General features: G+C 39.2%; 2 protein-coding genes across 2 annotated transcripts; both read left to right on the top strand.

The window, feature by feature from the left end:
- The first annotated feature begins 11,775 nt into the window (after positions 1-11,775).
- LOC110726659 (ankyrin repeat-containing protein BDA1-like) lies at positions 11,776-14,874 on the top strand. The gene is made up of 3 exons (XM_021906129.1): positions 11,776-11,926; positions 12,828-13,330; positions 14,335-14,874. The coding sequence occupies exons 1-3, from the start codon at positions 11,776-11,778 to the stop codon at positions 14,872-14,874; spliced, it is 1,194 nt and encodes a 397-aa protein (XP_021761821.1).
- Positions 14,875-22,620: 7,746 nt separating this feature from the next.
- On the top strand, positions 22,621-24,145 carry LOC110726617 (protein ACCELERATED CELL DEATH 6-like). The gene is made up of 2 exons (XM_021906090.1): positions 22,621-23,108; positions 23,486-24,145. Exons 1-2 carry the CDS (start codon positions 23,034-23,036, stop codon positions 24,095-24,097), a joined length of 687 nt encoding a protein of 228 aa, XP_021761782.1. The 5' UTR covers positions 22,621-23,033; the 3' UTR covers positions 24,098-24,145.
- The last annotated feature ends 3,083 nt before the right edge of the window (positions 24,146-27,228 follow it).

Genomic DNA, 27,228 nt, shown 5'->3' with positions numbered 1-27,228 from the left:
AGACATATCGGCCTGTCGATACTTGGCACGTGGCAAGAGCAGTTTGACACTTCGCAGAAAAGGGCTTTGCATGCTCTGTAGACACCTGTCATGATACTTATTATAAATAGTAGGTTGGGAGTCATTAATGAGGTATTAATTACACTCTCTTTATCTCTTTCTCTCTTTCTCTCTCTTCTTTCTCTTTCTTATTTATCTTCTCTTAAGCACATTCTAACTTTATCATCGGAGTGGTTATCCCCGGAACATCCCGGGGTTAGCTAACTTCTGTTCAATTGTGTAGGTTCTCGGGCTGCCGATAGGAGTGTCAGGATCTCAGGTTCGGGTTCTCGGGTTATCGGATCCAGACAGAAAAAATTTAGCGCTAGAAGGAGGGGACCAGTGATTACTTCTATCGCCTAAGAACCACACACATAAAAATAACAATAATTATGGCCGGAAACAATATGACACCGATAATAAATAAAACAGTAAATCGACCAATCACAATGCAGCCAGAAATTGAGATAGAAGATGAAACACATACATTGGAGGAAAATCAGTTTCACATGCCGTTAACCCCAGAAAGGCAAAAGGGAACAACGGTAGATCCCATGGCAGATTTTACGCCAGAAGAATTACAGGTAGCAGCAAGGGTAATGACTGCAATGAGCAAAAAAAGAAAAGATGCCGAAATGGCTCAGGCAGAAGGGGGCGTGCCGCTAGCTAATCAAGGTGAGCAGTCCAATCGAATAACAAGCTCACCAAGGCACCACCGACAAGAAACGTCGGTAAGGACGCATACCACACCGCGTCACGCAGAGGGGGAGTCATCAAGCCGAACTGTTGTCACAAGAACCTATCAGCAGAGAAGTTCCCAGGTTGAAGGGCAGGTACCGCGAGTTGTGGTACAATTAAGGGCGTCACCATTTGCGCAAAGCATCTTGGATCAGCCGATGGAGAAGATCAAGATGCCGACATGTAGGTATGATGGAAGAGGAGATCCGGGAAGGTTTATAACGTCATACGAGGGGCACATGATGCTTTACACGAACTCAGATGCTGTATGGTGTAAGGTCTTTCCGACTACATTGATTGGGGCTGCAGCTGATTGGTTTAATAATCTGGAGAATGGGGTGGTAGATAGTTTTGAAAAGTTGACTGAGATATTCATCGGGCAGTATGTTAGCAACAGTGTGCGACAGAGAACATCAGGAGAGTGATGGAAGTTGAACAGAGGGCAGATGAGTCTTTGAGGGACTATATCAGGCGGTTCAACAACGAGGCAAACACAATCCCAAAGTTGCAACAAGAGATAGCAGTAATGGCCCTTATGAATGGCCTGAATGATTCTGAGTTCAAGCGGTATCTGACGCGAAAGAACTTCTCAACGCTGGCAGCAGCCTTCAACAAAGCTCATGATTACATCAAGAGCGAAGAGCTAATGAAGACAAGAAACAAGAATGTGACCGCTGGTAAGGGTCAGTTTTAATTTGAATGTGCAGCTTCAGGAAGTGGGAGGCCGAGAACCTCGACCCAAAATAGAGGAGGGGGAAGTCGGCAGGAAGTTAGGGCTACAAAACCGCCGATGCGGTACAGTTCGTATACACCGCTGAATACGCCTAGAGCGACGATCTTTTCGGTGAATCAGAACAGAGAAGAATGGACAAGGCCGATTCCTATGAAAGCCAGGCCAAGGGATGCTAAAAAGTATTGCATGTTCCATAGAGATGTGGGTCATTAAACAGAAGAATGTACACAGCTAAAGGATAACATAGAAGAGCTGATAAGAAAGGGTCATTTATCTCAGTACCAGCTAAGTCAGAGTGGAAACCAGCCCACACCCTGACAATTTTAAAGGCAGCAGCTTGATGTAAGGCAAGAAAGGCCGCAGGGTAGTGTGATCCGGAAGGGGGCTAGAGGAATTCCGCCGTTATCAACAGGGAGAGGGGTTGATGTGATAACCGGAGGGCCGGTGCATGGAGGGACAATCAGTGGGGCAAATAAGCATTTGTCGGAGCATCGCCATATAATTAATGCCCTGGATACAGATAGTCGCCCAAGACCAACTTCAATCCCAGATGTTGTTTTTACGGAAGAGGATACAAGGGGGATAGTCTTTCCACATGATGACCCGCTGGTTCTGACAACAAAGATTAATGGGGCTGACATAAAAAGAGTTCTGGTAGATGGAGGAAGTTCAGCTAATGTCCTTTTTATGAAAGCCTTTAATGAGATGATGATAGGGAGGCAATACCTGACGCCGATATCCTACCTAGTTATTGGGTTTAATGGATCTTCAGTACGACCAGAAGGGAGCATAGTCTTGCCGGTAAGGCTGGGTGATGGACCTACAACAAAAGATGTGATGGCAGAATTTTTGGTGGTTAATGTTCCCTCGGCCTATAATGCTATTATCGGAAGGCCGATAATTCATGATGTACAAGCTGTTGTATCAACATACCATTTGACAATAGCGTATGTGTCAAACTTGGGAGCTGTGGAAAATGTTCATGGAGGCAGGTTATGGAAAAGTCTTGTTATTTAACGGCTTTGAAGAATCCAGTCGGAGATGGGTCAATACCGAGTAATCCTAAAAAAGAGCTGGAGCCTACAGTACGTGATTTATCCATGGGTAACTTTGACACAAGGACGGAAACAGCTCCGAGACCGTTACCGGGTGGGGAAACAGTGCAGATAGAGTTACAGCCGGGTGATTCCAGCAGAATGGTTAGGGTTGGAGCTGACATGGATGTTGAGATGAGATGTAATCTGATAAGCCTGCTGCGTGAAAATGCAGATGTCTTTGCTTTCTCAGCAAGCGAAATGCCAGGAATATACCCGGGGGTGATGGAACATAAATTGAATGTCAACAGGGGATTCAGGCCGATTAGACAGAAAAAGCGGAACTTCTCTACCGAGAAGATATAAGCTATTCAGGCTGAGGTTAACAAACTCTCAGCGGCGGGTTTTATTGAGTCGTGCACATATCCGAAGTGGTTGGAAAATGTTGTTATGGTAAGAAAGCCGACAGGAAAATGGCGAATGTGTGTCGACTTTACTGATTTGAATAGGGCGTGTCCTAAGGATTGTTACCCGTTACCCAGGATAGATAGATTGGTGGATTCTACTGCCGGTTATGAAATGCTCAGCTTCTTAGATGCATTTTCAGGGTACCATCAGGTCAGCCTTCATAAGGCCGATAGACCAAAAACGGCATTCATAACAGATGCTGGTGTGTTTTGCTATAAAGCCATGCCGTTTGGGTTAAAGAATGCTGGGCCAACATACCAGAAGTTGGTTGACAAAGTTTTTGAGAGACAAAAGGGCCGGAATTTAGAGGTATATGTAGATGACACAATTGTTAAAAGCAAGAAAAAACAGGATCACATAGCGGACTTGAGGGAAACATTTGAAACTTTACGAAAGTACCAGATGAAATTGAACCCCGAAAAGTGTGTATTCGGAGTCCGATCAGGGAAGTTTATAGGCTTCATGGTTAGTGAACGGGGGATAGATGCAAATCCAGATAAGGTGAATGCGGTGCTTGAGATGAAGCAGCCCAAGAACGTTCTAGATATACAGAGATTGACTGGCCGTATGACAGGGTTAACTCGCTTTATTAGCAAATCAGCTGATAAGGCACTTCCCTTTTTTGTGGTTCTACGTAAGAACAAGGTGTTTGGGGAAAAGAACACCGGGACGCGCTGGAGGTGGTACGAAACCACTTGAAATCTCTACAGACGGTTGCAAGGCCAGAGAGGGGAGAACAGTTGCAGTTGTACATCTCAGCATCTCCAAAAACAATAGCTGCAGTGCTGGTGGTAGAAAGGAAAAAGAAGTAGATGCCGATATATTTTGTTAGTCATGTTCTGAATGCGGCAGAGCGTTGATATCCAATAATTGAGAAAATGGCTATGGCGGTGGTGGTTGGGGCAAGGAAGTTAAGACCTTATTTCGATGCGCATCCGATAGATGTGCTAACGAATTATCCATTGGAAAAATCATTACACAAGACGGACACATCAGGAAGATTGCTTAAATGGGCTGTTGAATTATCGGAGTATGAGATACGTTACAAGCCGAGGGTTTCGATAAAAGCACAGGCCTTATCTGACTTCATAGTAGAGGCTTCATATACGGATGAAGAAGAAGATATAGGCACTTGGCAGGTTTCAATAGTTTGTAATTTAATGATCAAAGTTTAATAAAGTTTTTAGCGTTTTCACTTTCTCTTATGTAACGAATAATCAAATGCATATCTATCTTATGACATGTTTATTGTGGCTAACATATAATGACATAGGTATCTGTGGATGGATCTGCAACATCAATGGGATCAGGGGCTGGCATAGTCATAACATCACCAGATGGGCAGGTATTTGAATATGCAATAAAATTCAAATTCGGAGCAACGAACAATGAAGCTGAATATGAGGCAGCGGTAGCAGGAATCCAATTATCTCTTGCGGCTGATGCAAAGCGTCTAACACTTATAACTGATTCCCAACTTGTTTTGAGTCAGTATAACGGAGAGTATGAAACACGAGATCCAGCAATGATTAAATACCTGGAGAAGGTAAAGCAATTATCGGCGCAGCTGCAGCATTTTGAAGTAAAGCTGGTGCCGAGAGCTCCAAATGTGCAGGCAGATGCTTTGGCAAGGCTGGCAAGTTCGAGCTTGAATAGCTTAGAAAGAACTGTGATGGTGGAAATTCTAGAGGAGAAGAGCATAAGTGAAGCACCAGAACAAATACACTCTGTTGAAAGGACAACCCAATGGTATGACGGCATACTAGCGTATCTCATCCATGGGGTGTTACCGGCAGAAAGAGGGGAATCACGAAAATTGCAGAAGGATAGTGTTTGGTTCGTTGTGCATCAAGGGCAGCTGTATAAAAGAAGCTTTTCATTGCCGCTAATGAGGTGCATAGGTGATCTTGAGTCAAAAAGGTTGATAGAAGAAATACATGAAGGTACATGTGGTAATCACCCCGGGCCGAGAATTATATCGAGAGAAGCAATGAGGAGAGGCTATTACTGGCCGACCATGAATGAAGACACGGTTCGACATGTGAAAGCATGTGAGAAGTGCCAAAAGTTTGCACCCGTTATCAACCTTCCCCCAAATGATTTAACACCGATATTAAATCCAATCCTTTTTGCACAATGGGGAATGGATATAGTAGGGCCATTTCCATCAGCAACAGGCAGCAGGAAATTTCTGTTAGTAGCTGTTGACTATTTCACAAAATGGATTGAAGCCGAGCTGGTTGCAAAGATAACAGCAGCAGAGGTAAAAAAGTTTATCTGGAAAAACATTTTCACAAGATTCGGATTGCCGATGGCCATGGTCTTCGACCATGGGTCTCAATTTGATTGTAAGCCGGTAAAAGAGCTCTTATCAATGTACAAAGTCAAGTTTGCTTATGCGTCGGTATGTCACCCACAATCAAATGGGCAAGCGGAAGCAGCTAACAAACAGATAGTGACGGCAATTAAAAAGAAAATAGAAGATGCAAAGGGGTTATGGGCTGACTTAGTCCCAGAAATATTATGGGCTAACAGAACAACGACCAAGGAGGCAACAGGTGAATCACCTTTTACATTAGTTTTTGGGACAGAGGCAGTAGTACCGGCAGAGGTAGGGTTGCCGACATTTAGAATTCAGCACTATTGTCAAGAGCAAAACGATCTTTTATTACGACAAGAACTAGATTTCCTACCGGAATTACGTGAAAAGGCAGCAGTCAGGTCAGCTGCTTATAAGAACAGAATAACAAAAGCTTACAACAAACGTGTCAATCATCGACCTCTTGCTGTAGGGGATCTTGTACTACGAAGAACAGCTGCAACCGGAAAAGGGAATGAAGATGGAAAGTTAACGACAAATTAGGAAGGTCCTTATCGTATTAGGGAAATGGTAATGCAAGGTTCATATTACTTAGAAGCAATGGATGGAAAGCCGTTAAAAAATGTCTGGAACACAGCTGTATTAAAGAAATATTTTGAATAGTACGTTGTACGTGGAAATGTAAGCAATATTAAGTGTTCAAGAAAAATGTCAACAATAAATACAAGCGTTTCTGAGGAAATATTTTCTTGATATAGGCATCCTCTACTTAACGTAAGTTTGTTATGTAGGATGGACAGCTAAAAACCGCTTCCGTGAATCCAATGAATTTATAACCTGATCAGTTATAAAATATTGGTTCGCGAGGTTGCTGGTTCACTGTATAATACCGGTTAAATCGATTCAAGTATATGCTGAATTGAAGCGTAACTTTGAATACGATCGCCGAGAGGATACTTAACTGGATAAAGTTATAGAGCAGTAAGTGATCAAGGCTATGCAATGAACCAACAACAAGTGTATATAGTTATTTCTTAACCATATACACTGTGGGGGTGAAACGGATATATATATGTATATATAAGTTTGTGTTCGAATTGTTTTTAAATAAGTTTTCTTCGGCTATGGTGAAGTTGCTGATAGCTAATAAAGTCAATAGTAAAGTCTGGCAGTCGTAGGGCAATAGAACGGATATTAAAAGTATATATAAAGCTGATAGCTGTTAAAATTATTTTAAAACAATAAGGCAAATGTAAAAGTGCATGACATATTAAAAGTTTCAAAGTAAATATGACATGTTCAGAATGATGTGAAATGATAAAAGTATTTAGACGTAATAGTCGAAAGGCATCACCACAAAAAGGGCATATGCCGATGTAACAACATTATGAATATAAAGTCCAACAAAAGCAAATAAATACAGGGTTTAAATCAAAGCTGATAAGGCCCAAAAACGCAAGACCCGCAAGAAGATGCCGGTGATGACTGCCCGCCCCATTAAGCTTGTGCACCGTCGGAAGCTGGAGAGTCCAAGAAGATGGGGTCCGAAATACCCTCATCTTCTGCTGGAGCAAGATTAAAAAGATCTTCGTTTGCAAACTCTTGCTCCTCAAAGCCGGATGGGATCTTGAAAACTTCCTCGTTAAAGGTCTTTTCAATGGCAGTCCAGTCCTCTTTCTTCCAGCCGACAGTATGGGCAATGCATCTTTGGGCAGCGGTCCATCCTCCGTCAAAGCGGTTCTAAAGCCGCGTACAAAACTCTTGAGATGTCAGGAAACGTCTAACAGCCCTCTGACGGATTCCAGGTTTATCTGCTTCCAATATTTTGATTTTTTCTTGAAGATCATGAACAGAGCCCTTGGCGGCCTCAAGATCCTTCTCAAGAGTAGAAACGCGGCTGACAATTTTGTTTTTCTTAGTAATTTGAGTCTTTAATTGCTGCACTTCTAGCTCGAGATCTTTAACCTTAGAAGCTGTCTCCCTGAGGGATGACATCTCAAGATCATCTCTCTCTTTTGCTTCCTTCAAGTTTTGCAGAGCCTTATCAGCGTTGTCCAGGGCCGTTTGAAGTGCATTCTGGCTGGCAGAAGCTTGATGGTGCTGTTTTTGGTAATAACGGTACATTTCAACAATCTCAGTGCCAGACATAACGGCCTATGAAGTAATAAAAACAAAAGTTAGTAGAAGTTATATACCTAACGACAGAAAGATATGTATATCAAGGCATAACAAAAATTATAAACTAGAGGGCGATAACCTTCATCATGTTATGCATATGCATAGCAGCCAAAGGGTCGATGACACCAGCATGCCTATCCATTGGGAGGGTCAAGTTGCTTAAAAGACGGTAACCCAGAGTTCCACCTAGCATAGGGTCATCAGTGATCATTGACTCATTCCGACATGCATCAATGGCAGGTTGCCATTTATCCCCAGAATGGCCATGAGGGACAGAAAATCCGCGGAGAACGACCTCAGGTATCCTCTCGTTGGGGCGCTCGATCCATTGATTAGATTGGTAGATAAGACCAGGGGCGCTTGTATCGGAACCGCCAGCGGCAGTGGTAACAGTTTGACCTGCTGCTTGGTCCGGTATGTTAGGTTGAGGTGGGGTTGGAGATTCAACGTTGGTAAGGTCCTCAACGTCAATTATGTCAATCACTTTTTTGACGACTGCGACAGAACTCTGAACAACCGTTTTCACTTGAACCTTGGGGGAAGGAGGTTTGTCCTTATTCTCGGCCTGATTCTTTTTGTTACGATCTTCAGGTTTCCGAGTAATGCCTGATCTGGGAAAAGTACCCCGCCGATTGGCCAGGGATGTTATTTTTCTTTTCTTGGCGTTTTCATCAGCCATACTCTCAGCTTTTCTTTTAGCGCTGACGGACGGAGTACGGCTGCAATGGGTAGCGAGAGTATCGTACAAGGGCTTTGTAGCCTTAGGGCAGCGTCTGATAACTCTCTTACCGTCAGAAGAAAGCCCTAATAATTTGTTATCTAACTTATCAACACCTGCAAAGAATATTAACATAACGTCAAAACCATATTATGAATAGACATACAAAATATACAAATATATAAAACAAAACGCTTGGCAAACCGACAACACAATTGAAGGAGATATTTACTGATAAGTAAGTTAGTACCATATTGGTCAGTCCAGCAAAGACCAACGTGAGATAAAGGAGCGTTTCCAAGAATATATCCAGCATTCGGCACCCACACCTTAGGAGTGATACGAACCCGACCGTCACCATTATCAGATTCGATAATGTCAAAATGGTTGACGACCCTGCGCTCATGTTTTCCAAGGTTTCTCTCAGGAATAGATTCAAACCTTGGATGGGGCCGAAAGAATGTCCGTCTGAGTGGGAAATCATCAGGAACTGACATAAAAAAAACTTATCTTGCCACCCTTTGCAGCTTGATAATTTAGGGTGGACGGTATACTTGTGAGGTTGGGTATATAAAGACCACCATCCATCTGACTGCCCATCTCTCTTTAAAGTTAACAGCCGTCTAAATGCGTTAAGGGTTAACGGATAGTTCCTATGAAGAAGAACCCAAATAAGGGCAATAACGACACGGATGGTGGGAGGGGTAAGCTGTACAAGACAAACGTTCCAGGCCTTCTAAATTTTAGCCACAAAAGGATGAAGGGGGAAACGGAGACCGAAATCAAAGTGCTTAAGGTAAATGGCAACATGGCCATCTGGGCAATCGAGCACTGAAGATCCAGAAGGTGGAACACAAAGCTCATACCCGTCTGGAAGTTTATAAAATCGCTTGGCATGCTGGCAATAACCCTTTTCCAAAGCCGTTTCCCTGAACTTTTCGTTTATCTTAGCTCCTGCAACTTTGCCTTTAGCAGCTAAGACAATAGCATGTCGGAATTCAGCCCCGTCGGTCTCGGAGTTATACCCTTCGTCAAGATTCTCCTCTTGAATAATTTCAGCTGTCATATCAATTATGTCATTTCTACTGTCAGCATTGACACTATCCTCTTGAGCGTCGTCATCACCCAAGACAGAATTAATGGCCGATTCATGGACTGGTGAAGGTTCATCTCTCTTAGCATTTGAAGGGGAATCCGTATCATCAGATTCGGAAGAGCTGGCAACTTGATCTTCTTTAGCCTTCTTGCTCGACTCGGCCTCTTCAGCAGCATCACGAGCGGCAACCTCAGGCTCATAACTGGTACTCCTAACTCTTGGCATAGTACTTATACCTATATGCCCCACGTTTGAGCCGCATTGGTCAAATTGAGTATTAACAAAACTCCTCAAATGATAACGAACACTAACCGGTTCAACCTCAAGGATTTGAGTGTCTTCCGGTATGTTAGGGTTAACGGGACGGTTAGCTTTTTTGCACTCGGCTAGCAGTTTATGACGGTAAAAGGCCTTCTTTTGTTCTTCTACAGATAACGGCTGAAAAGGGTCGTCAATGTTGTCAGAAAGTGAAGATGTGGTTTCTCCAGTTCGACCAAGGTCTTTTCCTAAGGATTGTCTAATAAGTCGGCGCCTAGTAGTATTAAGGGTAGGTTGTTCTTCTTCAATACTACTGTTGGACATCTAATTCTTGATTTATACACCTGAAAGTGAAAGGAAACAAAATTTAAAACATGCAATTTGGTCTCTCTCTTTTTTTAAAAAAAAAAAAATGGAAGGAAGAAAATAACTATGAAATTAACCAAATAATTCGAAATCAAAATTAGTCAATTGGGATTAAAGTTTCGTGAGTACCTTAAACTATTCGCCAACAATGGAACGCTCCAACAATTATCTGTGGTGTCGATAGGACTAGCGCAGAAGACAGATGATGGAAAGAAGGTATCCTAAACCGTAAATCCTTTATGTCGAAGAAATATCTCAAGAAATTATCTTGTTTATCAGGAAATGGCGAGAAAAGTAAATAAAATGAATAGTAAAGGTTACGAATTAATTATTAAATATATAAAAAAAAACGGTTGAAGTGACAACCGTGTCAGAAATCTAACGGTTCAAAAATTTGAAAATTAAAACTGCAGATTCACAGATTAACGACAAGTGTTTGTCCCCAATAGCTGTTTCCCGCTTATTTTACTAGTAGACGCTTCATATACTTAACTGACCCGGTTTATTTTTTCTAAAGTCGACCTTGTCTGCTTACGGCACACAAGGTCACTTGGGGGAGAAAACGGAGTTTTTTCTGCTCCCGGTTTATTTTTTCTAAAGTCGACCTTGTCTGCTTACGGCACACAAGGTCACTTGGGGGAGAAAACGGAGTTTTTTCTGCTCCCGGTTTATTTTTCCTAAAGTCGACCTTGTCTGCTTATGGCACACAAGGTCACTTGGGGGAGAAAACGGAGTTTTTTTTGCTCCCGATTTATTTTTCCTAAAGTCGACCTTGTCTGCTTACGGCACACAAGGTCACTTGGGGGATAAAACGGAGTTTTTTCTGCTCCCGGTTTATTTTTTCTAAAGTCGACCTTGTCTGCTTACGGCACACAAGGTCACTTGGGGGATAAAACGGAGTTTTTCTGCACACTGCGCTCGGTAAATTATTATATAACGTAACCGATATACACACCAAAGAACAACAATAAATTATTACATAACACAATTCAAAATAATTTCTTCAAAACCCAAATACATGATCTTAATAAAATGCTCGACAGAGAGCAAGAAATAAAAGCCTGAACATATCATAAACAGTTTTACAGTAAACACTTCTAGAATTGCTGCAAGAGTATGAACGTCGACTACTTGTCGGACGTCCACACTTGGGGGACTAGTTGTATGGGAGGATATATAGGATGGGCCGACATCTTTTACAGATTCGGATTTAAACCCGGTAGGGATGATAAATGGGCAGATATGTTTGGTAAAGCAGACATATCGGCCTGTCGATACTTGGCACGTGGCAAGAGCAGCTTGACACTTGGCAGAAAAGGGCTTTGCATGCTCTGTAGACACCTGTCATGATACTTATTATAAATAGTAGGTTGGGAGTCATTAATGAGGTATTAATTACACTCTCTTTATCTCTTTCTCTCTCTTCTTTCTCTTTCTTAATTACACATTCTAACTTTATTATCAGAGTGGTTATCCCCGGAACATCCCGGGGTTAGCTAACTTCTGTTCAATTGTGTAGGTTCTCGGGTTGCCAATAGGAGTGTTAGGATCTCGGGTTTGGGTTCTCGGGTTATCGGATCCAGACAGAAACATTTACATAGTAAAACCTACAAAAAAATAATATCATTCACATAGCTATTAGACATGAACAACATGATTTTGTCAAAGCAACTTATTAAATTTCAAAAAAATGATGAACTATTTTCTAATAAAAATTCCAAAGAAAACACTCCTCTTCGTGTTGCGGCCGAGGTCGGAAATTTTAGTATAGTAGAACTACTCTTTGGTCACTTAGGTGATACTAACTTATGGAGAGTTAAAAATATTATGGGCAACACTCCTCTTCATGTTGCACTTATCCATTATAATGTTAAAGTTGCAAAATTTTTATTGGAGAAGGATTCTTATTTGGCTCAAATTGTCAATAACTCAAAGGAAGCACCACTTCATCTTGCAATCAAGCAACTTGTTAATTATTGTAAGTTTGCTTTTTCTCTATACCATTTTCGTATTTTGTTTTTGTTTTTATTTTTATTTTTATTTTTTTAGATCCTAAAATATATTGCGTATATTAAAAAATATTTATTGATAAAAAGTCATATTACATCTACAAAACAAGCAAGTACTCGAATATGAATAGAGAGCAAAGGTAGGGTTATCCGGGTTAGTTTATACTCCTTCCGTTTTTAAATAATTGTTTTATTCCTCTTGGGCACGTATAACGATGCTGATTATTTTTGATTAATTATATCTTTAATTATCAATAAGTATAAATTATAACAATTGAAAATTAATAATCTATTCATTGATACGATTTTAACACGTACCCACAAGACTATATTTTTTCTTATATATAAATCACAAACATTAGTCAAAATAAGACAAATAAATAGTGCATAAATAGAAATGGAGTAAGTATTTAAAGGCGGAGGGAGTAATAAGCTACTAATGTGCTATTTAGTTATTAATTTCTGTTACACATAATAAACAGAAAGCATAGAAGTCATTCGATTATGGTAATCTAAGGGTGCAAATTAGATCTTAACTTCCATTATTATCGCTAGACTTTGGTTCTCATCAGAATTTGGTTTTATTAATCGGATAAACAATTAAAGGCTTGTTTAGTTTATTTTACTTCAACTTCTCTGATTTGATTTGATCTGGTATAATGTGATGATTTGATTTGATTTGATTTGATTGTCTTATTTAATCAAATTAATTTGACCTTATTTGTACGATAATAATAATAATAAAAGAATATATTAAGTTGGATTTTGTTAAATTCGTAACGATGTCCATTTTACTAATATGTAATTTCATAATATTTTTTAATTACAAAATTGCATCGTGTAGTTCATCGTATTTGTGTTTATTTGTAGCTGAGAGTAAATCAATAATGGCTAGAGTACGAAAACCGATCAACTCAGCACACCAAGAAGATATAAATGATATGATAGAAGTCATAAAACTTGTTGAAAAAGCAAGTTTTGTTACATGTTGGCCTGATGCAAAAGGTTTGACTCCTCTTCATCAAGTAGCATCTCTCAGTAGTCCTCATAATATAGAGTTAACCAATTTCATACTCGACAATTGTGGACAATCCGCGGAGGTGTGTGATGCTTCAGGCAAGTCGATCTTACACCTTTTGATAGATAAAATACCAAACTACCAAGTTATCGATGAAACTTTGTTTAGTCGTAGAGAAATGTATGCCTTGAGGAATCATCAGGACCACCAAGGAAATACACCATTACATATTGCTGCTAAGAATAAGGACATAAATATGGTGCGATTTTTACTCAAATCATCACCGAATCTCAATGTCAATAATATTGAGGGTACCTCAGCAGCATTTGTGATACATCAACTGGATGTGCTTCAGGTATGAAATATTCAGCTTTTAAGTTGTAATTACTTCTGTACAATAATATTTTACTTTATATTTTACCACTCTCGTTAAGTGGTGGATCCAGAAAAGAAAAAAAAAAAAACAATATTTAACGAGGTCAAAATATATTTGATAAATTTTAATGGTGATATTTGATAAAATACAAGTAATTTAATATTAGTAAGAAAGTTTTCAATTTTATAAGAAAATAAACTTTTTTTTTTCATGCTCAAATGGGGTCAATGGACCCCACTCAATTAGCATGCATCCGCCACTTCATTATACTCCGTAGAAGATTAACTAATATTGTAGTTCATTCTTTGATGTATCATCCTTTGTTTTTCTTATTGATCTGTTCAAAATTTATTTTTCTAATCTAATTTGATTTAAACATTTTTTTTTTCCTAATTGAATCCGGTCTGATCAGTAACTAAAATTTAAAATAAGGCGAATAAAATAAAGCCTAAGCTAATGCGAAAATTTTACAGTGGTCGTTTGAAATATGACTATCATAATATTTTAATGATTATATAGTTCATAGTTAACATTTTTTTTTCCAGTAATTAATTATATTACTCTATTTTTAGTTTTATTTATGTAAATTTTACCTCTTGGATTAAAAATTTCATAAATTATATTTGCATTGTAGAAATTAGAATACTAAGGGCCTGTTCTCTTACGTTGAAGTTCAATTCAGATCAGCTCAGTTCAGTTCAGTTCAGTTCAGCTCCTAATTTCGTTCTCTTATAAAATATTCATTTCATTTCAGTTTAGTTCAGCTCAATTTAGTTCATCTCAGTTCAGTTCAATTCAGCTCAGTTCAGTCAATGAGAACATGCCTTCATTGTGTCCAATTTATAGTGTGAGAAAATGGATCGCACATATGATTTATCATTAAAATAATAAGGTAGTCATAATTCAAACGACCGTTGTAGAAACATCCAAGCTAATGACTTAATATATTGATGCAGATGCTAACAAAATGAACATTGACCAAGGATGAAATTGATGAAGCAGACAGAGTAGACATAACCATTCTAAGAAAAAGAATGAACAATTTGGGAAAAGATTTTCTACTCTCAAAAGATTCAAAGGGAAAAAATATCCTTCACGGAATAATGGTGATTAAGAAGGAAAGTTATGTAAAAATACACGAGTTTGTGAGTTTCGTTGAACAAGCTCTTGAATGGGAACCATCACTCATTAGTCAAAAGGATAGTAAAGGGGATACTCCCATTCATGTCCTTGTGCGAAATCATCCTGATACTAAAGTTTTTACTGGTGATGAATATGTTGTCACTTCATCGCTAAGGCAATCGGAGCTTTTGTCATTGTTACTAAAGAAATGTAATCAATGTATCTGTAAAAGCGAGGCGATCGGGAAGAAAACTGTTGGTTTGGATTCACCATGGTTGTTGCAGAATGTGGAAGGTAATACTGCTCTCCATGAAGCCCTCAAATCGAATAATGATAACATCGATTTGGTGAAGCTTTTGTTAATGTACGACAAGAATTCGGTTAATGTGGTCTGTTGGTAAAATAACTGTTGAAATCAATAACAAACAAAAGATTAGAACTTTCCTGGATTGAAGATCCCAAACTCACAGTCGCGCCGTGGAACAATAATCCACTGCCTTAGAAGCGAAATACGCCACCACCGGTACAAGTTTCCTAGTGACACACGCCCCCCAAGTTTAACGCAACTTTCTCTGTTATCCGTGCACCCGAACTCGAAGAGTGGAATTGCTCAAGAACTGTTCAGATCTCAAAAGGTAGGTTTGTGTTTTCGGCTAGAAAGTGAATGAATGTCATGAAAAAGGTATGACTCATATTTATATGAGTCCTAGAAAAAAAGGAAACCCGTAATCAACCGACCTAGGAAAAAAGGCGGGCCCGATCGGGCGAGCTGCCGCCCAATCGGGCTCGAGATCAGATTTTCCAGACGTAGCTTCGCGCCCGGTCGGGCAAAGCCGCCCGATCAGGCGATCGGAAATCCCCATTCCAGGCGAGCCATCGGGCGAAGCCGCCCGATCGGGCTCGTCAAAACCTTGAGTCTGCCGCCCGGTCGGGCGCGAGAGATCTCGTAGAAAAACTCATGTCCGTCGCCCGGTCGGGCGAAGCCGCCCGATCGAGCGCGAGAGTTTCCGTTTTTTCCTTGACCACCTTCGCCCGATCGGGCAAGAGCCGCCCGATCGGGCGCGAGTCATCCGATTGCATTACTATTTCCAACAATCCCTCACTAATGCGAGCGGATCTTCAACATGAAATCTGAACAGTAAATGAAAGTCTTAGTACTTAAATGCTAGTATCCAAAGGTTTGAACTAAAACATTAGTGCACAAGGTTTTCAACACTTCCCTAGTGAGTATCCTAAGATTTGAACTCCTAGGAGCGAGGAAGGGACCTTGAATACACATACCTTGACTTTAGAGCTTAAGCAACTCCGCCAATCTTGGCCAACACTTGGGCTCTCATGAGTACTTCAGGAAAACAATACTCCAGTCTTCCCTTGAGAGAGGCCACCTCTCGTACTCACGTAGGTGTTCGTCCTATGTGTTATTCACACACGTTCCCAGCAAATTCAAAGGTCTTTCCCTGCAGGCTTAAACGTGTTTAAGCACCTTGCAAACCTAAGAAATCCATGCAGTGGAACTAGAACATTAAGAACATAAGTTCAACCCTTCAACTTTCGGTGTCATTATCTATCCTGTTTTAAGAGCCACTGGGACAAAGGTCTTAACTATATAAGCACCTCCATCTATCCCTGCTCAGAAAACAACTGGACTAATGACATTAAGAGATAAACTTATCCTAACAGAATCAACTTACAACTCTTATAGAGTAATTGATTCAAACACATGATACACATAACAAATCCACATGATTCATTTCAATGAAACAAAATAACCAAAACAGGTTCTTGAATTTATTATAACCAATGTATCATATCACATAGCTAGAATAGCTACCATTTCAAGTCATTACAACAAAGGTCCTAAACCCATACCAGTTGATGACTCCACCACTTGTCTACGACTCAAACCCTTAGTAAAAGGGTCTGCCAGGTTTTTCTCTGTTCGAACATAGTCCAACGAAATAACCCCATTCACAATAAGCTGCCTCACAGACTCGTGTCTGACTCTTATGTGCCTTTTCTTGCCGTTGTAAACACTATTTTTAGCAACACATATAGCGGCTTGTGAATCACAATGCATAGAAACAGGTGGTGTCGGCTTCCCCCACAAAGGAATATCAACAAGCAAATTTCTCAGCCAATCTGCCTCTTGTGTAGCCAGATCCAATGCGATGAACTCAACTTCCATAGTTGATCTAGCTATACACGTCTGCTTACCAGACTTCCATGAAACTGCACCCCCACTAAGGGTAAACACATAGCCACTTGTAGAGCTTGTTTCATCACTATCCGTTACCCAATTTGCATCACAATACCCTTCAAGAACCAAGGGATGACCATCGAAATTCAATCCCCAAGACATGGTTCCACATAGATATCTGAGCACACGCCTCAAAGCAACCCAATGTTGCTCACTAGGACAATGAGCATAGCGACTAAGTCTACTAACTGCAAAGGCAATATCAGGGCGAGTGCAATTCATTAAAAACATCAGACTACCAAGCACCTTAGCATATTCAGTTCGAGACACACCGTCCCCCATATTTTTCACCAAAGCTCCAGAAGGATCAAAAGGAGTTCTCAAAGGAGGAAAATCAAAACAATTAAAGTTCTTCAGAATTTTCTCCACATAATGAGATTGAGACAGAAAATATCCCTTCTTGGTTTTAGTAACCTTAACACCAAGGATCACATCTACCTCTCCCAAATCCTTCATCTCGAACTTTGAATTTAAATATTTCTTAGTTTCATTTATGACACACATGTTTGTACCAAACAGGAGCATGTCGTCAACATACAGGCATAATATCACACATTGCGCACCATACATCTTAGAGTACACACATGCATCACTACCATTGACAACAAAACCAAAACTCAGAATAGTTTTATGAAATTTTTCATACCATTGCTTCGGAGCTTGTTTCAAGCCATATAAGGATTTCTTTAGTCTGCACACCTTATTCTCCATCCCAGGAACTACAAAACCCGGAGGTTGCTCCATGTAGATCTCCTCCTCCAAATCGCCATTCAGAAAAGTTGTCTTAACATCCATCTGATGCACAATCAAATTGTAAGATGAGGCTAAGGCAAACAAAACACGAATAGTGGCAATTTTAGTCATCGGAGAATAAGTATAAAAATAATCAAGGCCAAATTTTTGAGTGAATCCTCTTATCACCAATCTAGCTTTGAACCTCTCCACGGTGCCGTCGGTTCTCATCTTTCTCTTGAAAATCCACTTGCACCCAATGGCTCTACTCCCTTTGGGCAGGTCCACAAGCTCCCAGGTACCATTTGACATGATTGAGTCAAGCTCACTGTTTACAGCTTCCTTCCAGAAGGTTGCATCAACTGAACTCACAGCTTCTTCAAACGATTTCGGATCTTCATCCACAACCTGAAGACACAGCATGATCTCATCTAGATCATCTTCAAACTCACCCAGATTTCCGCACTCTGCTATAAAGGCTGTTAGGAAATCAGGTCCAAAGCTTGTCTCCACTCTTTGCCTTTTACTTCTCCTAGGTTGAATCTCACTTTCAACCCTAGGGGAAGCAACTTCTGGCCCTGCAGATGAAGGAACTGAAGAAACATCGTTAGTAACTAAATTTTTCTTCAAAGGAAATACCTGTTCGAAGAACTCTACATCGCGAGATTTAGATATAGAGCGATCTTCCAGACTCATAAACCTGTATGCGACACTATTCTCAGCGTAGCCAATGAATACTGTATCATAGGTCCTAGAACCTATAGTTGAGCGCTTGAACGATGGATAGCCCACCTTAGCTAGACACCCCCATACTTTCATGTGATTCAAGTTTGGAGCATAACCCTTCCATATTTCATATGGAGTCTTGTCTAACTTCTTGTGAGTTACTCTATTCTGTACATAATTAGCTGATAGTACCGCATCACCCCACAAATTATCTGGCAGCCCGGAACTTAGGAGCATTGCATTCATCATTTCCTTCAAGGTCCTATTTTTCCTCTCTGCCACACCATTTTGTTGCGGAGTATACGGGGTCGAAACTTCATGAATTATTCCCTCACTTTCACATAAGTCATTGAGGAAATCGGAGCCATACTCACCACCCCTGTATGAGCGAACTCTTTTTATTTTCCGCTCCAACTGATTTTCTAACTCTGCCTTATATACAAGAAACTTGGACTCATCTTCATCCTTCGTCCTCAAAAGATATACCCTGCTATATCTAGAGCAATCATCAACGAAGGTGATATAGTAGCGTTTCCCGCCTCTACTTTCCAAGTTCTTAAAGTCTGCTAAATCTGAATGAATTAGCTCGAGTGGTGTGGTCTCTCTCTTTGTGACAGATTTATAGGGTTTCTTCACGAATTTAGACTCCGCACACACTTCACACTTTTCAAATCCATCTAATGACATATTTGGGAGCAAATTTAAACTTTTCATTTGTTTCAATTTTGTTGCACCAACATGACCCAATCTACTATGCCATAATTCAAAGGACTCAACAATATAAGCAGAAGTAGAAATCTTATTCATTGAAGGAACAGTTACAATTTCAAGAACAAATAGGCCCCCACTAAGGTAACCCTTTCCAACATACTCCCTATTACGGGTTAACACAAGTTTATTAGCATCAAAAACTAACTTAACTCCTACTTTGTACAACAAAGCACCAGAAATTAAATTTCTACGAAGAGAAGGAACATACAGCACATTGTGAAGAGCCAAGGTCTTCCCTGAAGTCAGCTTCAGAACCACTTTGCCCTTTCCAAGTACCTCAGAGCTGCTTGAATTTCCCATGTAGACTTGTTCTCCTTCCTTTGCATCTTCCATACTGACAAACAGGTCCTTGTTAGCACAGAAGTGTTTAGATGCACTAGTGTCCACAATCCATTCACTATTGTTCTCAACCAGATTGACTTCAGAGACAACTGCAACAATGGCATCTTTATCCTCATTCTCAACCAGATGAGCATGATCCTTGTTTCCTCCACTCGATTTTAGATTTTTCTTCTTCTTGTTTTTGCACTGTGAAGCAAAGTGCCCCACTCCACCACATGACCAACACTTCCCAGTGACTTTTTTCCCAATCTTGCCCTTAGCTTGGAGATTTCCCTTCTTCTCAGAGTTCCCCTTATTGGCACGATTATCACTTGCTTTCTTGTCAGAGTCAGCACCAGATTCAACAAGGTTAGCCTTGATTGCTAACACATTTTTAGGCTTAGAGGAAACATCCTTAAGCCTATTGGCTTCCTCAATATTCATGTGGCTCACAAGTTCTTCTAGGGTTAGATCCCTCTTTTTATGCTTGAGGTGATTTCTATAATCAGACCAGGAATCAGGCAATTTTTCAATCAAGACATTAGCCTGAAGGATTTCACACATCTTCATACCCTGAGCAAGAATTTCAGCAACATAATTTTCATACACATGGACTTGGTCCATGATAGGCTTAGTATCAACCAATTTAAAATTCAACCAATTTCCTGTCACATACTTCTTTTTCCCAGCATCATCAGCACCATATTTCTTCTCTAAGGACTCCCACATCTCCTTAGAAGATTTCATATTAACATACAAATCAAATATGTTGTTTTTCATGCTGTTCAAAAGATGACCTCTAACAAATTTATTATCACGATCAAATTTCTTGATTTCAGATTCATTAGCAACAACAGTAGTGGTCATCTGACTAGAGCTAGATTCTTTATTCCCAGGAACAGGAGTACTAGGAATTTCAATCATGGTATTGGTTTGCTCAATAGGTTTTGGAGCATCCCTAAACAAAACATAATCAATTTCTACTTGTTCAAAAGCAATTAACATTCTTTTTGACCATCTCTTATAATTAATTCCATCAAGAGACTCAACCTTAGACAGATCTAGGTATAGACGAGTTTGAGAAATTCTAGTCATGATATCAACAGAATAGATCAAAATATTTCGATTCTAAATTGTTGGTAAAATAACTGTTGAAATCAATAACAAACAAAAGATTAGAACTTTCCTGGATTGAAGATCCCAAACTCACAGTCGCGCCGTGGAACAATAGTCCACTGCCTTAGAAGAGAAATACGCCACCACCGGTACAAGTTTCCTAGTGACGCACGCCCCCCAAGTTTAACGCAACTCTCTCCGTAATCCGTGCACCCGAACTCGAAGAGTGGAATTGCTCAAGAACTGCTCAGATCTCAAAAGGTAGGTTTGTGTTTTCGGCTAGAAAGTGAATGAATGTCATGAAAAAGGTATGACTCGTATTAATATGAGTCCTAGAAAAAAAGGAAACCCGTAATCAACCGACCTAGGAAAAAAGGCGGGCCCGATCGGGCGAGCTGCCGCCCGATCGGGCTCGAGATCAGATTTTCCAGACATAGTTTCACGCCCGGTCGGGCGATCTGAAATCCCCATTCCAGGCGAGCCATCGGGCGAAGCCGCCTGATCGGGCTCGTCAAAACCTTGAGTCTGCCGCCCGGTCGAGCGCGAGAGATCTCGTAGAAAAACTCTTGTCCTTCGCCCGGTCGGGCAAAGCCGCCCGATCGGGCGCGAGAGTTCCCGTTTTTTCCTTGACCACCTTCGCCCGATCGGGCGAGAGCCGCCCGATCGGGCGCGAGTCATCCGATTGCATTACTATTTCCAACATGGTCAACGACAACAAAGAGACACCTTTTCATTTATTCGCTAGCCGTCCAGGTAACTCTCTTTCAGCACGTATCATTCTTTTTCCTATGAGGATGCCCCAGTTTCTCATAATGGCATTTTCGTGAATAAATTAACAACTTTTTCATTATTGTGGGCTCCATAATTGAATAAAGTTGTTGATTTATATACGAAAATGCCATATGAGAAACAAAATTTGTTTCTCACCATGAGCAACAGAGAATTTCCCTTTTTCGATCTGATATACGTTTATTTTGTACAATACCAAGTACATCCTATATTTTATATCCCTCTTATATACTCCCTCCGTTTTTAAAAACTTGTTCTATTTCTCCATGCGCGGATAAATTGGAGAAAATAATAAAATATGAAGGTAGTGGGGTTGGTAAAAGAATAAAAAATTGTAAAAAAACCAAAAGTAGTGGAGAGAATATACAGAGAAAGAATATGGAATTAATATTGTTGGGTCCACTTGGTGAAAGAAATTAATTAAATATTGTAAAAGTTTTCCAAATAAGGAAATGGAGCAAGTACTTAAAAACGGCCGGAAAAGGAAAGTGCGGCAAGTATTTAAAAACAGAGGGAGTATGATGTTCGAGTCACTTTTCAGTTTGGACGTCTTCTAAAGTTTCACTTGTATTTAAATTACTTCATCCCACTTTTAACAACGCAAATTTTCATATGTGGCTACTCACACCGTGTGGCAAGGGTTACTTGTTCAGCGCTTACTTAGTCAGGGGTTACTCAATCGGTCTTGGTTTACACGTTAAGTGTTTTGGTGTGTGTCATCCGGCTACACAGTGTATCAAACCACACAGAAAACGCACTAACCGACCAAGTAACCTTGGAATAAGTGAATTGTGACCAATCGAGTAACCCTTGAAAAAGTAATTCCGACCCCACAAAAAACCTTGAAAAAGTAATTCCGACCCCACAAAAAACGCAAGTTTTTGACAAACTCTTTTCCTATCCCATATCTAATTTACATACAAATTTTCTCCTAAACCAAGTTGTTTCATAAGATGAAACCATATATATATATATATATATATATATATATATATATATATATATATATATATATAAAAAAGATGAAACCATATATATATATATATATATATATAGGGTTGAGATCCAATGAGAGGGACCTTAATTAAAATGAGAAGGATGAGAAGGAACAAATGTGCATATACTTTATACTAAATGTGCATTTTTTTTTTATATTGAATGTACATAATTGTGTTTCAAATTGATAAAAAATTTTAATTTTCTGGAAAACGAAAATTATGCACATTTGTTCAAATAATATGCACATCAAATTTGAGTAATTTTTTTTTTTTGCACATTTAGTTTAAAAATATGCACACTTAATACAAAAATTATGCACAATAAATCCTTCTCATTCTTCTCATTTTAAAGAACTTCTCATTTGACCATATATATATATGTGTGTGTGTGTTTTATGTTGTTGCTTATTAGATCTCCTTATTATGAATTAAGGCATAGAGCAATTTTCACGACAAGAAATAAAGGAAATCATGGCGGCCGCAAAAGTGCATGTGCCCTTATCGGTAGACAAAGATGGTCTCACACCCTTGCTAAGAGCGGCTACAGCCGGTAACCATGTTGCAGCCGCAGTGCTATGCAAAGCTTCTCCAAAAGCAGCGGAAAGTTGCGACAAGAATGGCCAGACTTATGGGCACTTGCTTGTAAAACACCCATCGATTTACTATTTCTCCCGTCTTTTTGAAGATGTGGAATTAAGATCGTTGTTGATTTTGAAGGACAACCACGAAAACACACCATTGCATCTGGCAATTATGTATAATCGTTTTGACCTAGTACGACACTTTTTTCACTTTTGGAAAGATACATGTAAGCCAACAAAAGTTGAAGATCGATCAATGGATAGTTAAAATGCTAGAAGAACCAAACAAGGTTGGCAAATCTCCCAATGATCTACTAGCAGAATCACCTAACCTTCCACGCGACGTAAGTACTCCCATTCTTAACCACCTTTATTACTTTAGTTTGGTGCAATTTTCATTTGAAAGTTTTCAAGGAGGGTGCCCCAGTTTCTCATGGTGAGAAACAAATTTTGTTTCTCACATGACATTTTCGTAAATAAATCAACAACTTTATTCAACGGTGGAGCCCACAATAATAAAAAAATTGTTGATTTATTCACGAAAATGCCACCATGAGAAACAAATTTCGTTTCTCACCATAAGAAACAGGAATTTTCCCGTTTTCAAGGGTATAGGGTGCATTTTTCAAAACCTCAAGGATATACAGAACATTTTTTTTTAATTGTATTACAACTACTTTGAACAATATACAAGTATTTAATAACCCTTTTTATCATTCAGATTGAGAAGATGATTCTAGAAGAAAAAAAGTTGATAGGTGTTCTTAGCAAATGGGGTATTCCCTCAAGTGAGATGAAAACCTATGTGAACACAATAGGTATTATAGCGGCTCTTTTAACGACAATAACATTCACAACAGCATTCACGATTCCCGGTGGATTCCTTCAAGATATCGGGACACCAGTTCTGATAGACAATATAATGTTTCAGGCTTTTATGATATTAGATGTGTTTGCAATGTGCTTATCGATGATGGTTTTATACTGTCTCCTTTGGATCATGGCTACAAATAACCGGAAGAATTCAGTGATGATACTTGATTTCAGCGTAACATTAGTCCTGGCATCATTCTTCACAACTCTTTTGACATTCATGGCGGGTGTATGTGCTACTACCTTACAAGTTAAAGCTTGGATGGCTTACGTTGCTTTGGCTCTATGCTCATTGCTAATGGTTGTTCTTTATTTATCTAAAAATGCAACTGTAATTTGTGAACGGAAGTTTTTGAGAGTTTCACGTAAGTTTCCTAAATTACAAAAAATACTAAAACAACCTAGTCCTATAGTTGGTTCTAAACAGATCCCTTCGCAAGGTTCCCCCAATATTGTTTAGATAATAGGTTTATGTAGACATGTATTGTACTATGTACTCCTCAATTGTAACCGGCCATTACTTTTTTTCAATCATCAATAAGACGTGTTTTGTTTAAAATAGGGAGTGACTTGTTTTAATTAAATAAAAAAGATTGACGCTTTTATTATTTAGAGAATAAAGTGTACAGAAGAACATACTTGTTTTGTATCAAAAGACACTAATTAGTCTAGCAAGATGATTGGATAATAAATCCCTTCTCTTTTTACAAAAATTGAAATTGATCGAGCTAAGGTCCAAAACATCATCTGGAATACTGTCAAGCTAAGATTTGTCAAGTCAATGCTTTATAGAAGATACGTGTATAAGTTAGGATTATTTTAAAATAATCAAAAGTTGAGATTACTCAAAATTAAAAGAAATCACAAGTTGAAGGGGGCCCAAAAATTATATTATAACTTTTAAGAATAGGTAATCAATATAAACAAGGAAAATTTGCGAGGAAGGTCCTTTTATGAGGTCGAACTTTTGTGGAAGGTTCTTTTATGAAAAAGGTGGTACAAAAGGTCCTTATATGAACATTGGGTTGTGAGGAGGGTCCTTTGACCAAATTCCGGCGTTGACCAATTTTTTCCGGCCAAAAATAATTACGTGATGTGCACGTGACCACTTAAATGAGGTTTTTTTTTTTCCTTTTTCCCTCTTTTCCCTTGATTTCCCTTTCCCCCTTTAAATTAAGCTCGGAAACAACAATTACAATTAGAATTATGGTTGTTAATTGTTATGGTGTTTGATTTCACCAGAACCAGAACCGGCCACCTACGAAAACCACCCATTAAAACCCACACCTCGAACATCCACCACCTAAATAACCTCATTTAAGTGGTCACGTGCACATCACGTGATTATTTTTGGCTGGAAAATCTTGGTCAACACCGGAATTTGGTCAAAGGACCCTCCTCGCAACCCAATGTTCATATAAGGACCTTTCGTGCCACCTTTTTCATAAAAGGACCTTCCACACAAGGTCGACCTCATAAAAGGACCTTCGTCGCAAATTTTCCTATAAACAAATAAAATCTTTTTTGATAATTTAATCATTGCTACTCCTATTATTTATGTTACTTACTATCTTACTATCTTATATGTTTTGCAAATGAAATTTCGTTAAGGAATTAGATATTGCAGTACATAGAGTGGATTACTAATTTTTGTAAAAGATGTGAAAAGAAACAACAACTTCATCCGTTCTCTTTTAATCATAACTTTTTGGAAGGTAGTAAATTAATTGGACTCTCTATCTCACACCTCATTACATGGAATTTTCTTTCTATCTTTCCCTATTTCTCTCCTCCCTTAAAATACCATACATATTTCGGTATTTCCCCTACACGTTCCAATTAAACGGAAAAAATTTGATGTAAGAAAACAAATGGCAAATTATACAGTAAGGCAAAAACAAACAAACAAACAAACAAAGCATTTGCCATTTGCTGCTACTAATTAAATACTTAAGGTGGTAAGAGGCTAAGAGCTTTCCTCTCGGTTTTAGGGGACTAATTCTCATCACCCGTCCTTGTTGCTCTCTAAACAAAAAATAAAAATAAAAAATCATTTAACGCTACTCTCTATGTCCGGAACTTTGCGGCCTCTGAACGATGATACATTAGATTTAACACGTTCAACGAATGCTTTAGTAGCTGGGTATAAAACCATCCTATCAAATATAAGTATTGCTTTGCTAATTGGAATGAACAGCTTGAGGACGATGCATCTTTGTACGAGCACCAACAGCAAAGAGCATATTATCAAAGTCGCGATAGCAATCCAACGTTTGACGTTGTATGTTGTCGCATAAACTCCCGTCATGAAAGCCAAAAGTGTTGCAAAGAATGCTACGATGAGTAACGATACACTGAAGTCTTGTATCATCACTGAATTGCGCTTATTGTTAGTAGCCATGATCCAAAGGAGACAGAATAAGACCATCATTGATAGGCACATTGCTAGTACATCCGCGATCATAAACACTTGAAATGCTATGTCTCCTATCATTTGTGGAGTCCCTTTATCTTGGATTAGTCCACCCGGAACTTGAAATGCTGCTGTGAATGTTATTGTTGTCAAAAGAGCAGCGATGACATTCATCGAGTTCATGTAGCTATTCAACTGCTTCTTTGGAATGCCCCACGCGCTACGTATACCCATCATTCTAGTATCATTCGTAATGAATTTTTCAATCTGAACAACAATGGTAAGAAAAATTATAAAACATTAGTTAGAGTTGATGACTTCTGAAGAGACCCACAACCTAGGGCTCTGATACCATGTTAAATTTTGAAACAATATAAAATGGGCCGAAGGAAGAGAGTTTGGTCCACAAACAAGACTTTGGAGCTTCCATACTAAAATCAATTGACAATAATAAGAGGTACTTCTCTACTTTATAAAGTGAAACCATCTCTTCTCTTTCTCCAATGTGGGAGACTCATAAGTGGGTTACAATGGATTTCAACATGTACAAATGTATATTAATTATCAATTATAAGGTAATTAAATTAGTAGTACTTACGTTGTTAGGAAGATTAGGTAGTTCTCCAATTAGGTCGCCGGGGGTTACACCAGCTGCGTTTGATATTTCTAAAAGATTCAGTAGCCATTGATTTTCATCCTTTGATGACTTACGTTCATCTTTCCAAAAGTTAAGGAAAACTCTTACAAGGTCAAAACGCTCTTCTATGATTACCAGATGCAACGGTGTGTTTCCGTTTTTGTCCTACAATTCTAACAGACCTCTTAACTCCTTATCTTGAAATAAGCGGGAGAAGTATCTTTCTGGTTGATCTTTTACAAGCAAGTGCCCGTAAGTCTGGTCATTATTCGAGTCGCCGATTTCTGCTGCTTTTGGAGATGCATAGCATAGCATTGCGGCTACTTTGTAGTTACCAGCTTTAAATGCTCTTAGTAAGGGGGTGAGACCATCTTCATCTTTTGATTTGGCTGCTTCATAATTTGTACCCACCATTTCATCTAAGTCTTCTTGTGTAATTTGCTCTATGATTTAAAAATAACAAACATATTAATTGTTGAAATTATAATTTAGGTCAATTGGAGAGGGGAACTAACATTGGAAAAATTATCAAATAGGACCT

The sequence above is a fragment of the Chenopodium quinoa genome, unplaced genomic scaffold (assembly GCF_001683475.1).
Source record: "Chenopodium quinoa cultivar QQ74 unplaced genomic scaffold, ASM168347v1, whole genome shotgun sequence".
In the NCBI taxonomy this organism is placed as follows: Eukaryota; Viridiplantae; Streptophyta; class Magnoliopsida; order Caryophyllales; family Amaranthaceae; genus Chenopodium; species Chenopodium quinoa.
The sequence above is the reverse complement of the archived record's forward strand: the minus strand, read 5'-3'. Positions and strand labels throughout refer to the sequence as shown.

Coding starts and splice junctions, on each gene's coding strand:
- LOC110726659 (XM_021906129.1), top strand. CDS start 11,776: ATGGGCAACACTCCTCTTCATGTTGCACTTATCCATTATAATGTTAAA. Junction 11,927..12,827: donor CAAGCAACTTGTTAATTATT/GTAAGTTTGCTT, acceptor GTTTATTTGTAG/CTGAGAGTAAATCAATAATG. Junction 13,331..14,334: donor ATCAACTGGATGTGCTTCAG/GTATGAAATATT, acceptor ACATTGACCAAG/GATGAAATTGATGAAGCAGA.
- LOC110726617 (XM_021906090.1), top strand. CDS start 23,034: ATGCTAGAAGAACCAAACAAGGTTGGCAAATCTCCCAATGATCTACTA. Junction 23,109..23,485: donor CACCTAACCTTCCACGCGAC/GTAAGTACTCCC, acceptor TTTATCATTCAG/ATTGAGAAGATGATTCTAGA.